This window comes from Astyanax mexicanus, chromosome 3, assembly GCF_023375975.1.
Source record: "Astyanax mexicanus isolate ESR-SI-001 chromosome 3, AstMex3_surface, whole genome shotgun sequence".
Lineage (NCBI taxonomy): Eukaryota > Metazoa > Chordata > Actinopteri > Characiformes > Acestrorhamphidae > Astyanax > Astyanax mexicanus.
This window is the reverse complement of record NC_064410.1, coordinates 35,819,613-35,833,309: the sequence shown is the minus strand read 5'-3', so window position 1 is coordinate 35,833,309 and position 13,697 is coordinate 35,819,613. Positions and strand designations below refer to the sequence as shown.

General features: G+C 37.1%; 1 protein-coding gene across 4 annotated transcripts in view; it reads left to right on the top strand.

The window, feature by feature from the left end:
- The window catches only part of LOC111190433 (60 kDa lysophospholipase), a 91,593-nt gene extending 86,653 nt beyond the window's left edge, over nucleotides 1-4,940 (top strand). The window contains exons 10-11 of one of the 4 annotated variants that reach the window (XM_049476431.1): nucleotides 4,643-4,690; nucleotides 4,772-4,940. In XM_049476431.1, coding sequence (XP_049332388.1) covers nucleotides 4,643-4,690; nucleotides 4,772-4,792 — 69 coding nt within the window. In that variant the 3' untranslated portion in view covers nucleotides 4,793-4,940. Of the gene's footprint in view, nucleotides 1-57; nucleotides 191-4,642; nucleotides 4,691-4,771 lie in introns of those variants that run through there. The other 3 variants (XM_049476430.1, XM_049476432.1, XM_049476429.1) reach the window with 3 other exon arrangements.
- The last annotated feature ends 8,757 nt before the right edge of the window (nucleotides 4,941-13,697 follow it).

Sequence of the window (13,697 nt, the reverse complement as noted above, 5' to 3'; positions counted from 1 at the left end):
AGGAGTATCAGAACTGTAAATTCATTGATGCTAAGAACATTTCTCTCTCTTTTTCAGCTTATTGTGAATCCTGAGTGAAGACAGCCACTAATATAAAGTCAGCATATCTAAATCACTGATGATCAAATCTGCATTAAATATTTAGGTGTGATTGTGGGATGAATCATGGATATCATATCCTAAATCTGCTTGTTCTGATCCACAATAAATTGATTTGTTGCATTAATTCTCTGTCTCAGGATCTTTTTTCAAACTGTGTTAAAAAGAGTTTTAATGATCAGCAGTTCTGAACCATGGATGTAAGGACCCAGTGCCCTGCTGTGTTTCTAGTGCATCTCTGCACATAGTAGAAAATAGTGGACTACGGAGAGCAGCGTGTGTTATATAATCTGAAGTCAGTAGGAAGGACATGAGGTATCTCCTTCACACACTTCAGAGACAGCAGGAGCAGTCAGGCACTGAAGGAGATATTCTTACTATTTTTTACCATTAGAACCATTAGTTTACCATTAGAACCGTCGTCCGTCAAGGAGACGGCCTCGCCACTCCTCTTCAACATTGTGGTCGATGCTATCATGTGTCCAGTTCAGCAACTCCCACCATATAAAACAGTGGTGGGGAATTAATTTTCCCAAGGGGCCACATAAGAAATTGGAACGGTTTTAGAGGGCCAGACTAATATACTTATCTCGGTTCTGCCAATATGGCAAGCCAAACAGGAAATATATATATATATATATATATATATATATATATATATATATATATATATAATGAACCCTGATATATATCAGTGGTGTACAGTGAGGCCCTTCTAACCCTTAAGAGAAGGGGTGACAATAAATACATGTGAATAATTACATAATTTTTAATCAGAAAATATATACTATAGTTAATAAGTGTAAGAATTTATTTTATAAATTAAATAAAGAATTAGTCTATTTTTTTTTTTGTTGCTACAGGATTCTTATCTTGACTGACAGTGGTTTTAACCAATCAAAGCTTTCTAAAATGGCTTCGGCCCCTTCTGCTGATTTTCAGAAGGGTGTAGTAATGAATTTATTAGCAAATTCGAAGAACAGTCTGGCCAATCAGATTCATGATTTTCACTCTGGGGGCGGGGCCATGAGTTCCTAACCCCTTCTCACCGGTGTACTGAAGGTGTTATGCGCTGCTGAGTCATAAACAGAGCTCATGCTGGATTAAATATAGTTAATCATGGAATTGCGGCTGCAAATCAGACAGATATTGTATCACCTCATCTTAAAAGGCCTTTGTAAAGGCTGTCCTTCAATGTGAAACTAATTCACAATAATAGGCCGCCTGACTGGTGAGTTGTTGTGTGTACTTAATGTTTTGGCTGCTCTGGCAAACTGTAGTCATACAAATGAGTGATCTTTGTTGAACGGTTGTACTTGTGGGCAAATTAAACATTGATTGTTGGGTCTATTGTATACTTGGTTTGTAGCTGTTGTATTTGTGGGCTGTTTACAGTGTTGGGAAGATAACTTTTAAAATGTAATCCCTTACAGATTACTGATTACATCCATCAAAATGTAATTTGTAACGTATCAGCTACATTACGTAATACTTTGTATTACTTACAATATTGTTTATTGTTGTTTTTTTTAAGCCTGAATGAATGTAGAAACCACATATTGCATATTATTCTTTTATTTTTCTTTCCAGTTAAGAGGGAAGCTGCAGGTGACCTAATTAGTGGGGAGAGTATCTGGCCTCCATTACGTGCTTGGGCAGCAGCAGCAAGAGAAGGTGCTGCTGGATAGTGCAGTGTTTTAATGATTTAGCTGCTGTTGGTGTGCATGTTGGAGAGGAGTGGAGACAGAGCAGAGAACTGTTTTGGGCAGGTGCTGCTGTTTCACTTGACTCATCAAACATTGGAAAGAGTATTCATTGTCCAAGTTCACAAGAAGGCTGGGGTGCTCCTGATTTTCCCTTTCCCTCCATGTGCTTAGAGGAAGAAGACTGCAAGGGACGTGTGCATGGCTGAAAGTGGAGGATATTGGACACTGTTTTCTAGTGTTTTCTACTGTGTTTTCTAAAGTCGTTTTCTACTGTTTTCTAATGTTGTTTTCTTAATGGTTCTCTACTGTTTTTGATGGTCCATTTATTGTTTTTTGGATAGTTTCTGTATTGCTTTCTTTATAATTTCTTTACTGATTTTTCTGCAGTTTCTTTGTTTTGTTAGTTTTTTTTGGTACTTTATTATTTTTTTCATTGTTTTCTGGCTATGATTATCTGCATAATTTATTGTATTTAAGTTTTGTTTAATTTTGTAATTCTTTGTTTTTTTGGGTTATATTTAATTAGTTTACTTTCTTTTTTATTGGTTTCAGTAACTTTGTGGGTTTTGTGTTTTTTATTTATTTATTTCAATTAATACTCTGCCACACTTGTGAGTTTCTTTTCATCTAGTGTGTTTCGTTGAACAGTATTTTTAAAGTTACCAAAGAAAGAATCCAAGCTAGTCCTCCCCATTATGGTTTGTTTGGTGTGGTGTGCAGTGTAGTGTTAAGCTGTGGGGTTTGTGGATCCTTTATTTTTGGTTTGCTTTATTCCATCCAAAACTGGTGTTCATGTGCTAAAGCCCAAGTATTGTCAGTGTCAACCAATTCAGTGGAGATTCATTGTGTTTTTTTATATGTTTGTGTTTTGATTATTTGTAAATAAAAATATTTTTGATATCAAACTCTGCCTCTATAGACTGTTTTAATACAGTCGGGACCTGTTAAGGGGAAGGGCTTCACATTCCTTTTGGGTTTCTCCCACCTTTTAACGGGAGTGGCGTAGTCAGTACATAAGTGCATGGGTGAAAATGGCTAACTAATAGAAGCCACCACTCGTAAGTGTCACAATACAATAAACACAAAAGATGAGACAATTTAGAGACAGGACAGTGCAGTACCGATACGGTATAATAGAGTGCAGGCCCGCAGTGGCTAATCGGGAGATTCTGGAAGATTTCTGATGGGCTGGCTCATGTCAATCTCGAGTTTGGGCTGGTTGGATGGAAAAAATAATTTTGACACTTATCTGTCCCTTCATCTAATCTTATTCTTGCATTAATTTCTATTCAACTACGTATGCATTCTCTATTGATCTGACAGCACAACCCCTACTTCCCAGTAGATTAGATGGGTTTAACCATCTGAGGGAATTCTCCCCTCCCAAATGAGTTGGTTTGCGCCCATGAGTGGTCTTTTCTGAAGCGATAAAATTAAATACAGCAACAGAATAGCATGAAGCGTGCTATTAAAAAAAAGAGAGAAGATGGAAGAAGAACCTGCCAAATGTTTAAAATTAACAAGCTTGTTTTCCAGAGGCCAGATTTCAGCTGCAGCCAGTAAACAGAGATATGGAAATAATCTTGAATTGTCAGCTATTGCGCAACGTTTGCAATGTCGATTTAGCATAGTTTATTTTGTAGAGCCCAATAGACATAATTAACCTCTTAACACGCCCTAGGCCGCCGGCGGGCCATAAATGTCATAATTAATATCTGGCTGTGTTTATGAATAACACCTATGAATGACACCTAATATGTTATTTTAAAGCTCTGCTTTTCAGTTATCTAGCCTATTTAGCTGTATATCCTTTTAGAAAATAAACATTTAGGGCGAAATATGTCTTGTTTATTAGAATTATGATTCATAATTTCCATATTTGCGTGTTTTGTACGTATTATGTTTGATCCAATGTGGATATATACGTGCTCCTAAACCTCAGGATTATGGAACAGTAAGCCTTTTTACTGTAGGATGTACGGTTCCTGAATTAGAGCCAAACGAGTGCTTATACTTTTAACCGCAGCTTAATAAATAGGCTCTTTGATCAGCCACGCGCTCACACGCCCACCCCGCGCTCACCTCACACTCTTGCCTAAACGCGCTCACCTCACACTCCTGCTTAAAACACCGCTCCACAAACCCGCAGATCCAACAAAGCAGTGCTTGAAGAAATTTGAGCCATAAAAATGAATATCTATTTTAATCCGCTGTAACACAACTTTTCTTTAAGCTACCCGTATATCATTTATATGAACGGAAAGCTTAAAGTCTCCTCTGATCAAATATGTGTCGACCGACTCTGTCGGCCAATCAGGTGGCGAGTTCTGCAGGGAGAGAGGTAAGGTGGGGGCTTGTTAACCGACACTCAACTATGAAACGCCAAAAGGGCCAAAAAGTTACATGATATATTGTACTTTAAGTGAACTACTGTAACAGTTGTTTTTAACACACTTTGCTAAAAATGTACAAAAGTATATTTGTAAATAGGTATTTTATACATATATATTTATAGTATATTGAATTCCATTAATCTTAAAGTGTACTTCATTGTAGTCTATTTTTGAAATGTACTCTATTGTTCTTTTTTAAAAAGTATGATCAAAGTTTACTTTCAAACTTTTGATGAAGCATATTATTAATGTACCTTTATTATATTTTAGGTAAGTACATAAATCTGTTTACAGCATAATTAGACATTTCTCAATATGTTTTAAGTACATTTAAGTATATTTGTATTTCACCAGGGTAGTCTGAGGAATTAGTAAAATTCAGTCTCATCCACAGGAGTACACTGTAGCACAGAAGCTTTAGCTTTGTTATGTTGTGTGTCACAGATACTGGAACACAGTGTGTATGGAGAGTCCAGGGCTCCTCCAATGAAGGTACGTTTGAAGCATGTTCAGTAGAGGAGTATCAGAACTGTAAATTCATTGATGCTAAGAACATTTCTCTCTCTTTTTCAGCTTATTGTGAATCCTGAGTGAAGACAGCCACTAATATAAAGTCAGCAGGTCTAAATCACTGATGATCAAATCTGCATTAAATATTTAGGTGTGATTGTGGGATGAATCATGGATATCATATCCTAAATCTGCTTGTTCTGATCCATAATAAATTGATTTGTTGCATTAATTCTCTGTCTCAGGATCTTTTTTCAAACTGTGTTAAAAAGAGTTTTAAAGATCAGCAGTTCTGAACCATGGATGTAAGGACCCAGTGCCCTGCTGTGTTTCTAGTGCATCTCTGCACATAGTAGAAAATAGTGGACTACGGAGAGCAGCGTGTGTTATATAATCTGAGGTCAGTAGGAAGGACATGAGGTATCTCCTTCACACACTTCAGAGACAGCAGGAGCAGTCAGGCACTGAAGGAGATATTCTTACTATTTTTTACCATTAGAACCATTAGTTTACCATTAGAACCGTCGTCCGTCAAGGAGACGGCCTCGCCACTCCTCTTCAACATTGTGGTCGATGCTATCATGTGTCCAGTTCAGCAACTCCCACCATATAAGACAGTGGTGGGGAATTAATTTTCCCAAGGGGCCACATAAGAAATTGGAACGGTTTTAGAGGGCCAGACTAATATACTTATCTCGGTTCTGCCAATATGGCAAGCCAAACAGGAAATATATATATATATATATATATATATATATATATATATATATATATATATATATATATATATATATATATATAATGAACCCTGATATATATCAGTGGTGTACAGTGAGGCCCTTCTAACCCTTAAGAGAAGGGGTGACAATAAATACATGTGAATAATTACATAATTTTTAATCAGAAAATATATACTATAGTTAATGTAAGTGTAAGAATTTATTTTATAAATTAAATAAAGAATTAGTCATTAGTCATTAGTTTAAATTAGTTTTTTTTTTTTAGTTGCTACAGGATTCTTATCTTGACTGACAGTGGTTTTAACCAATCAAAGCTTTCTAAAATGGCTTCGGCCCCTTCTGCTGATTTTCAGAAGGGTGTAGTAATGAATTTATTAGCAAATTCGAAGAACAGTCTGGCCAATCAGATTCATGATTTTCACTCTGGGGGCGGGGCCATGAGTTCCTAACCCCAGCGCTGCTGAGTCATAAACAGAGCTCATGCTGGATTAAATCTATAGTTAATCATGGAATTGCGGCTGCAAATCAGACAGATATTGTGCCACATAATCTTAAAAGGCCTTTGTAAAGGCTGTCCTTTAATGTGAAACTAATTCACAATAATAGGCCGCCTGACTGGTGAGTTATTGTGTGTACTTAATGTTTTGGCTGCTCTGGCAAACTGTAGTCATACAAATGAGTGATCTTTGTTGAACGGTTGTACTTGTGGGCAAATTAAACATTGATTGTTGGGTCTATTGTATACTTTTGTGGTTTGTAGCTGTTGTATTTGTGGGCTGTTTACAGTGTTGGGAAGATAACTTTTAAAATGTAATTCCTTACAGATTACTGATTGCATCACTCAAAATGTAATTTGTAACGTATCAGCTACATTACGTAATACTTTGGATTACTTACAATATTGTTTATTGTTGTTTTTTTTAAGCCTGAATGAATGTAGAAACCACATATTGCATATTATTCTTTTATTTTTCTTTCCAGTTAACAAATAGATAAACAAACAAAACAGCCTTTTCAATCAAGTCAAGAGTCAAATCAAGAGGCTTTTATTGTCATTACATCTGAGTACAGGAACACAGTGTAATGAAATCAACACATAAAGTGCACAACATAAAGTGCAGGAGTGACGACAGTGCAACATATATTTAACACTAAATTACCATAAATACTGTAGCTGGTGGGCACTAGGACCTGGGAGGGTTGAGGGCTAATGGGCAACCTGCCCCTTTAAGAATAAAAAGACGGTGAAGAGGGAAGCTGCAGGTGAGCTAATTAGTGGGGAGAGTATCTGGCCTCCATTACGTGCTTGGGCAGCAGCAGCAGCAGCAGCAGCAGCAGCAGCAGCAGCAAGAGAAGGTGCTGCTGGATAGTGCAGTGTTTTAATGATTTAGCTGCTGTTGGTGTGCATGTTGGAGAGGAGTGGAGACAGAGCAGAGAACTGTTTTGGGCAGGTGCTGCTGTTTCACTTGACTCATCAAACATTGGAAAGAGTATTCATTGTCCAAGTTCACAAGAAGGCTGGGGTGCTCCTGATTTTCCCTTTCCCTCCATGTGCTTAGAGGAAGAAGACTGCAAGGGACGTGTGCATGGCTGAAAGTGGAGGATATTGGCCACTGTTTTCTAGTGTTTTCTACTGTGTTTTCTAAAGTCGTTTTCTACTGTTTTCTAATGTTGTTTTCTTAATGGTTCTCTACTGTTTTTGATGGTCCATTTATTGTTTTTTGGATAGTTTCTGTATTGCTTTCTTTATAATTTCTTTACTGATTTTTCTGCAGTTTCTTTGTTTTGTTAGTTTTTTTTTGGTACTTTATTATTTTTTTCATTGTTTTCTGGCTATGATTATCTGCATAATTTATTGTATTTAAGTTTTGTTTAATTTTGTAATTCTTTGTTTTTTTTGGGTTATATTTAATTAGTTTACTTTCTTTTTTTATTGGTTTCAGTAACTTTGTGGGTTTTGTGTTATTTATTTATTTCAATTAATACTCTGCCACACTTGTGAGTTTCTTTTCATCTAGTGTGTTTCGTTGAACAGTATTTTTAAAGTTACCAAAGAAAGAATCCAAGCTAGTCCTCCCCATTATGGTTTGTTTGGTGTGGTGTGCAGTGTAGTGTTAAGCTGTGGGGTTTGTGGATCCTTTATTTTTGGTTTGCTTTATTCCATCCAAAACTGGTGTTCATGTGCTAAAGCCCAAGTATTGTCAGTGTCAACCAATTCAGTGGAGATTCATTGTGTTTTTTTTATATGTTTGTGTTTTGATTATTTGTAAATAAAAATATTTTTGATATCAAACTCTGCCTCTATAGACTGTTTTAATACAGTCGGGACCTGTGAAGGGGAAGGGCTTCACATTCCTTTTGGGTTTCTCCCACCTTTTAACGGGAGTGGCGTAGTCAGTACATAAGTGCATGGGTGAAAATGGCTAACTAATAGAAGCCACCACTCGTAAGTGTCACAATACAATAAACACAAAAGATGAGACAATTTAGAGACAGGACAGTGCAGTACCGATACGGTATAATAGAGTGCAGGCCCGCAGTGGCTAATCGGGAGATTCTGGAAGATTTCTGATGGGCTGGCTCATGTCAATCTCGAGTTTGGGCTGGTTGGATGGAAAAAATAATTTTGACACTTATCTGTCCCTTATCTAATCTTATTCTTGCATTAATTTCTATTCAACTACGTATGCATTCTCTATTCATCTGACAGCACAACCCCTACTTCCCAGTAGATTAGATGGGTTTAACCATCTGAGGGAATTCTCCCCTCCCAAATGAGTTGGTTTGCGCCCATGAGTGGTCTTTTCTGAAGCGATAAAATTAAATACAGCAACAGAATAGCATGAAGCGTGCTATTAAAAAAAAGAGAGAAGATGGAAGAAGAAGCTGCCAAATGTTTAAAATTAACAAGCTTGTTTTCCAGAGGCCAGATTTCAGCTGCAGCCGGTAAACAGAGATATGGAAATAATCTTGAATTGTCAGCTATTGCGCAACGTTTGCAATGTCGATTTAGCATAGTTTATTTGGTAGAGCCCAATAGACATAATTAACCTCTTAACACGCCCTAGGCCGCCGGCGGGCCATAAATGTCATAATTAATATCTGGCTGTGTTTATGAATAACACCTATGAATGACACCTAATATGCCATTTTAAAGCTCTGCTTTTCAGTTATCTAGCCTATTTAGCTGTATATCCTTTTAGAAAATAAACATTTAGGGCGAAATATGTCTTGTTTATTAGAATTATGATTCATAATTTCCATATTTGCGTGTTTTGTACGTATTATGTTTGATCCAATGTGGATATATACGTGCTCCTAAACCTCAGGATTATGGAACAGTAAGCCTTTTTACTGTAGGATGTACGGTTCCTGAATTAGAGCCAAACGAGTGCTTATACTTTTAACCGCAGCTTAATAAATAGGCTCTTTGATCAGCCACGCGCTCACACGCCCACCCCGCGCTCACCTCACACTCTTGCCTAAACGCGCTCACCTCACACTCCTGCTTAAAACACCGCTCCACAAACCCGCAGATCCAACAAAGCAGTGCTTGAAGAAATTTGAGCCATAAAAATGAATATCTATTTTAATCCGCTGTAACACAACTTTTCTTTAAGCTACCCGTATATCATTTATATGAACGGAAAGCTTAAAGTCTCCTCTGATCAAATATGTGTCGACCGACTCTGTCGGCCAATCAGGTGGCGAGTTCTGCAGGGGGAGATGTAAGGTGGGGGCTTGTTAACCGACACTCAACTATGAAACGCCAAAAGGGCCAAAAATATGGAGCTAAATTAGTGCCAAAACTACGCAAATAAAGAAAACGTATTCTGTAAATATGATACTACTTGCAAACAAACACAACGCGTTTTACAAATACAAAACTCGACTCTCTAACACACACGGTGTGTTTTACAAACACAAAACCTGATGGTTGTAAATATATATGTAAACTTCAAATAAATACACAGCTGTTTTCTAATACATTGCTCTTTACAAACAAATATAACACGTTTTACAAATGCAAAAAGTAATAAATAAAACAAGTAAAACATTATTTTCAAACATTACCGTGTCATGACTCACGAACACGCACAGCCCATTTGTAAATCACGTGACTTTTGGCACAGTTTTAGCAGAGTCGCAAACTCGTGTTGAGATTTTCTCACAAATACACCCCAACTCTACAAATGCATCGCCCCAGAACAGCAGGTGGCGCTGTGGGACACTTTACGAGAGGTGGCTGCACAGCAAAGCAAGCTCTCCTATCCAGCGCTCCACAGAGCATTAATTTACACTTATTAAGGTGTTTAATACACCTTTAATAATCACAACTCTACCATTTTATACCCGATTTACACACGGTTTGGTTTGTTACAAACAGCAGAGATGTAATTATGATATAGGACGCTGTTACACATCACAAATATGAGCTTTCATGCTGAAATACTTTGTATTATGCTCTTTAAAAAAGAAAGAAAAAAATATTAATTGATGTTTAAATTGTAATATAGATAGATAGATAGATAGATAGATAGATAGATAGATAGATAGATAGATAGATAGATATGGACAAAAGGAAAGACCTAAAAATGGTAAAAAAAAAAAAAATTGATTTTACCAAATTGAAAACCTCTGGAAACTAATCTACAATTCTTTGCATTATTTGAGGTCTAATAGCTTTGCATCTTTTTTGTTATTTCAGCCATTTCTCATTTTCTGCAAATAAATGCTGCAAATTTACTGACAATATGCTGAAATACTTTGTATTATGCTCTATCTATCTATCTATCTATCTATCTATCTATCTATCTATCTATCTATCTATCTATATATATATATATATATATATATATATATAATTTAAACACCAATTAATATTTTTTTCTTTCTTTTTTAAAGAGCATAATACAAAGTATTTCAGCATGAAAGCTCATATTTGTGATGTGTAACAGCGTCCTATATCATAATTACATCTCTGCTGTTTGTAACAACCGTGTGTAAATCGGGTATAAAATGGTAGAGTTGTGATTATTAAAGGTGTATTAAACACCTTAATCAGTGTAAATTAATGCTCTGTGGAGCGCTGGATAGGAGAGCTTGCTTTGCTGTGCAGCCACCTCTCGTAAAGTGTCCCACAGCGCCACCTGCTGTTCTGGGGCGATGCATTTGTACGAGGGTTGGGTGTATTTGTGAGAAAATCTCAACACGAGTTTGCGACTCTGCTAAAACTGTGCCAAAAGTCACGTGATTTACAAATGGGCTGTGCGTGTTCGTGAGTCATGACATGGTAATGTTTGAAAATAATGTTTTACTTGTTTTATTTATTACTTTTTGCATTTGTAAAACGTGTTATATTTGTTTGTAAAGAGCAATGTATTAGAAAACAGCTGTGTATTTATTTGAAGTTTACATATATATTTACAACCATCAGGTTTTGTGTTTGTAAAACACACCGTGTGTGTTAGAGAGTCGAGTTTTGTATTTGTAAAACGCGTTGTGTTTGTTTGCAAGTAGTATCATATTTACAGAATACGTTTTCTTTATTTGCGTAGTTTTGGCACTAATTTAGCTCCATACAAAAACGCCTTTTATCGAAAAGGAGGGGTTTTTGTATGATTTGTATGATACGCCGTATGATTTCAAGACGTCGTAATATACGCCGTATGATTTCACAACGCCATATTTTACGCCGTTCTTTTCGATAAAATGCGTGTCGTCCAGACGTTTTTTGGCCCTTTTGGCGTTTCATATGCTCTGGGAGAGTGCGCTGAACTCTGCATCGGCGTGAACCAAGCAGAAGACGGAACCTTTAAGGGACTTTGATGAACTACAGCGATTGTGCGCTCCGGACCCTGTAGCTATCGCATCTGAACGCAAGTGTGCTCTATCACTCCCTCTCTCTCTTACTCCTGCTTGAGCTCTGACCATTGTTACTCTAACTCGCTATTATTTTAGTGATTATCTTGACTGGTCTAGTTATTGTAGTTTCTCGTGTGTTTATGTATATGTCTTTTTATCTCTTCAGCCGTGTGTAAACTAGGTACGATTGCTTTGCTTCTCTGATTGTGTAGTATTAGTGAATTATTTGATGAAAGACACGTGTGAGTTTGTACTAGGTCCGTGTACATTCCCACTAAACAAAGAGACGTTGAAACGACGTCTTTTCTAGGTCATTTTTGCACGTCCAATTTTGGTCTCCTGAAGGTGCAGACTGTGACGCCAGACGACGTCTTTTTACGACGTCTTTTTTCTGACGTCTTCTGCACGTCCAGTATTGACGTCCCCCAGACCTCCGGATAAGGGCTAATTCTAGTTTAAATTAAGTCGTTGTGGACGTCTTTTCTACGTGAAATTTACATGTATACGTTTTATAGACCAACTACTTTGAGGCTCCCTGCATAACTGTAGTGCCATTTCAGACGGTAGCAACTGTTCCATTGTTTCAGCTTCAGCAGTTAACTGGAAACGCATACAAAGCTAAGCCAAACAATTACTGGAACAGGTTCACAACCTTCTGGAACTAGTTATGCACGTTAGTTATACACAATATGCTTTACAAATAAATTGCATTTCAACCCTCTCACTTTTTTCAAAACATGTCAACCTGCAAAGAACCAGTAAAAGCAAGGAATAAATTAATTACCCCCATCTTACCACTGTTGATTTTAAATTGACCCTTTCTGTTTGGGGAAACATTAATATAATAATAAACATAATGAGTAAATCTCATTTGGGGTTAATGCCTTTATTTTACATCAACATAACATACACCTTAGATTCACACCATAACAATTTCACTAAACATTTACCTTCCCTTAAAACTATTACAGCTTTACATTACACCTTCCCTTAACAATATTATACCTTCCCTCAACACTATTACACCTTCCCTCAAAACTATTACACCTTCCCTTAACAATATTATACCTTCCCTCAACACTATTACACCTTTACATTACACCAGGGGTCTCAAAGTACCGGCCCACGCGGTTTCATACGGCCCCTCACGGGTTAACAAAATAAACATACATCTGGCCCGCAATTCAATTTAATTATTTATGCTTTATTATGTTCGTTTTCATATTTTATCTTAACTTGTATTTTGGTGTGTGTGTGTGTGGTTTTTGTTTTTTTTTTGCTTACGCTGCGTTGCCTGCTTTAGTAGTCTTCAGTAGCCTTCAACAGTCTAACCTTGCAGCCGTGGTGTGTCCACTAAACTCCGTAGTTATAAACATCCTGAGGTTAGCAGCGCGCTAACTGACCTGTTTATAATGTAATCCGAGCAGTGACTCCGTGACGCTGCTCTAAACTGCTGCTGTTAGCTGCTTGGGCTGAAAGATGAACTGTAGAGAGCTGTATTATCCGGTTAGTGGGGTTATTTTGTTTCATACACAGAAGAACTTAAAAAATTTCAAAACGCTCCAGACAGGCTCAGCTGAATCCTGTAGCCCGTGGCTGGGCTGTAGCTCTGACTAAGCAAAGACTGCGGGCTTGTGGTGCTGCAGCTGCAGCTCCGACTAGTGGTTGGATGAGGAACTGCTAAATCTGAGGAAATGCTAAATCTGTCACAGCTCACAATTTTTGATTTTATATTTATTAAGCCTTATTTCAGTATCAAACGTTTTGATCAAAGTTAATATATCTTGTACTTGATTTAATTTCTATTCACTTGAATAGTTTGGTTCTTGATTGATGGAGTTTTTGGATTTCATAACATGACAAATTAAAAGGATTTATGTTAATAGAGCAACAAGCAAACATTTTTCCATGCAACTGTAATATTTGATTGAATAAATAGTATATTGAGAGTTATTTAACATTAAGGAGTAATTACATTCATTTTATATTACATCTGGTTACATTTTCTTATATTTGTAAGTTACATCTGGCCCTCAGAGGACAGCCAATATGTCAATGTGGCCCTCGGCAAAAATGAGTTTGAGACCCCTGCATTACACCTTCCCTTAACAATATTATACCTTCCCTTAACACTATTACACCTTTAACATTACACCTTCCCTCAACACTATTACACCTTTAACATTACCCCTTCCCTCAACACTATTACACCTTCCCTCAACACTATCACACCTTTCCATTACACCTTCCCTTAACATCATTATACTTTCATTAAGATTCTAGGTCCTGAGAGACAGCGGTGTGTCCTCCACGTCTTTGTGGTGCATGTTTGAGATGCTCCGAAGTATGAAGTCCTCGGTGGCTGTCCCGTCACATTTCATGAC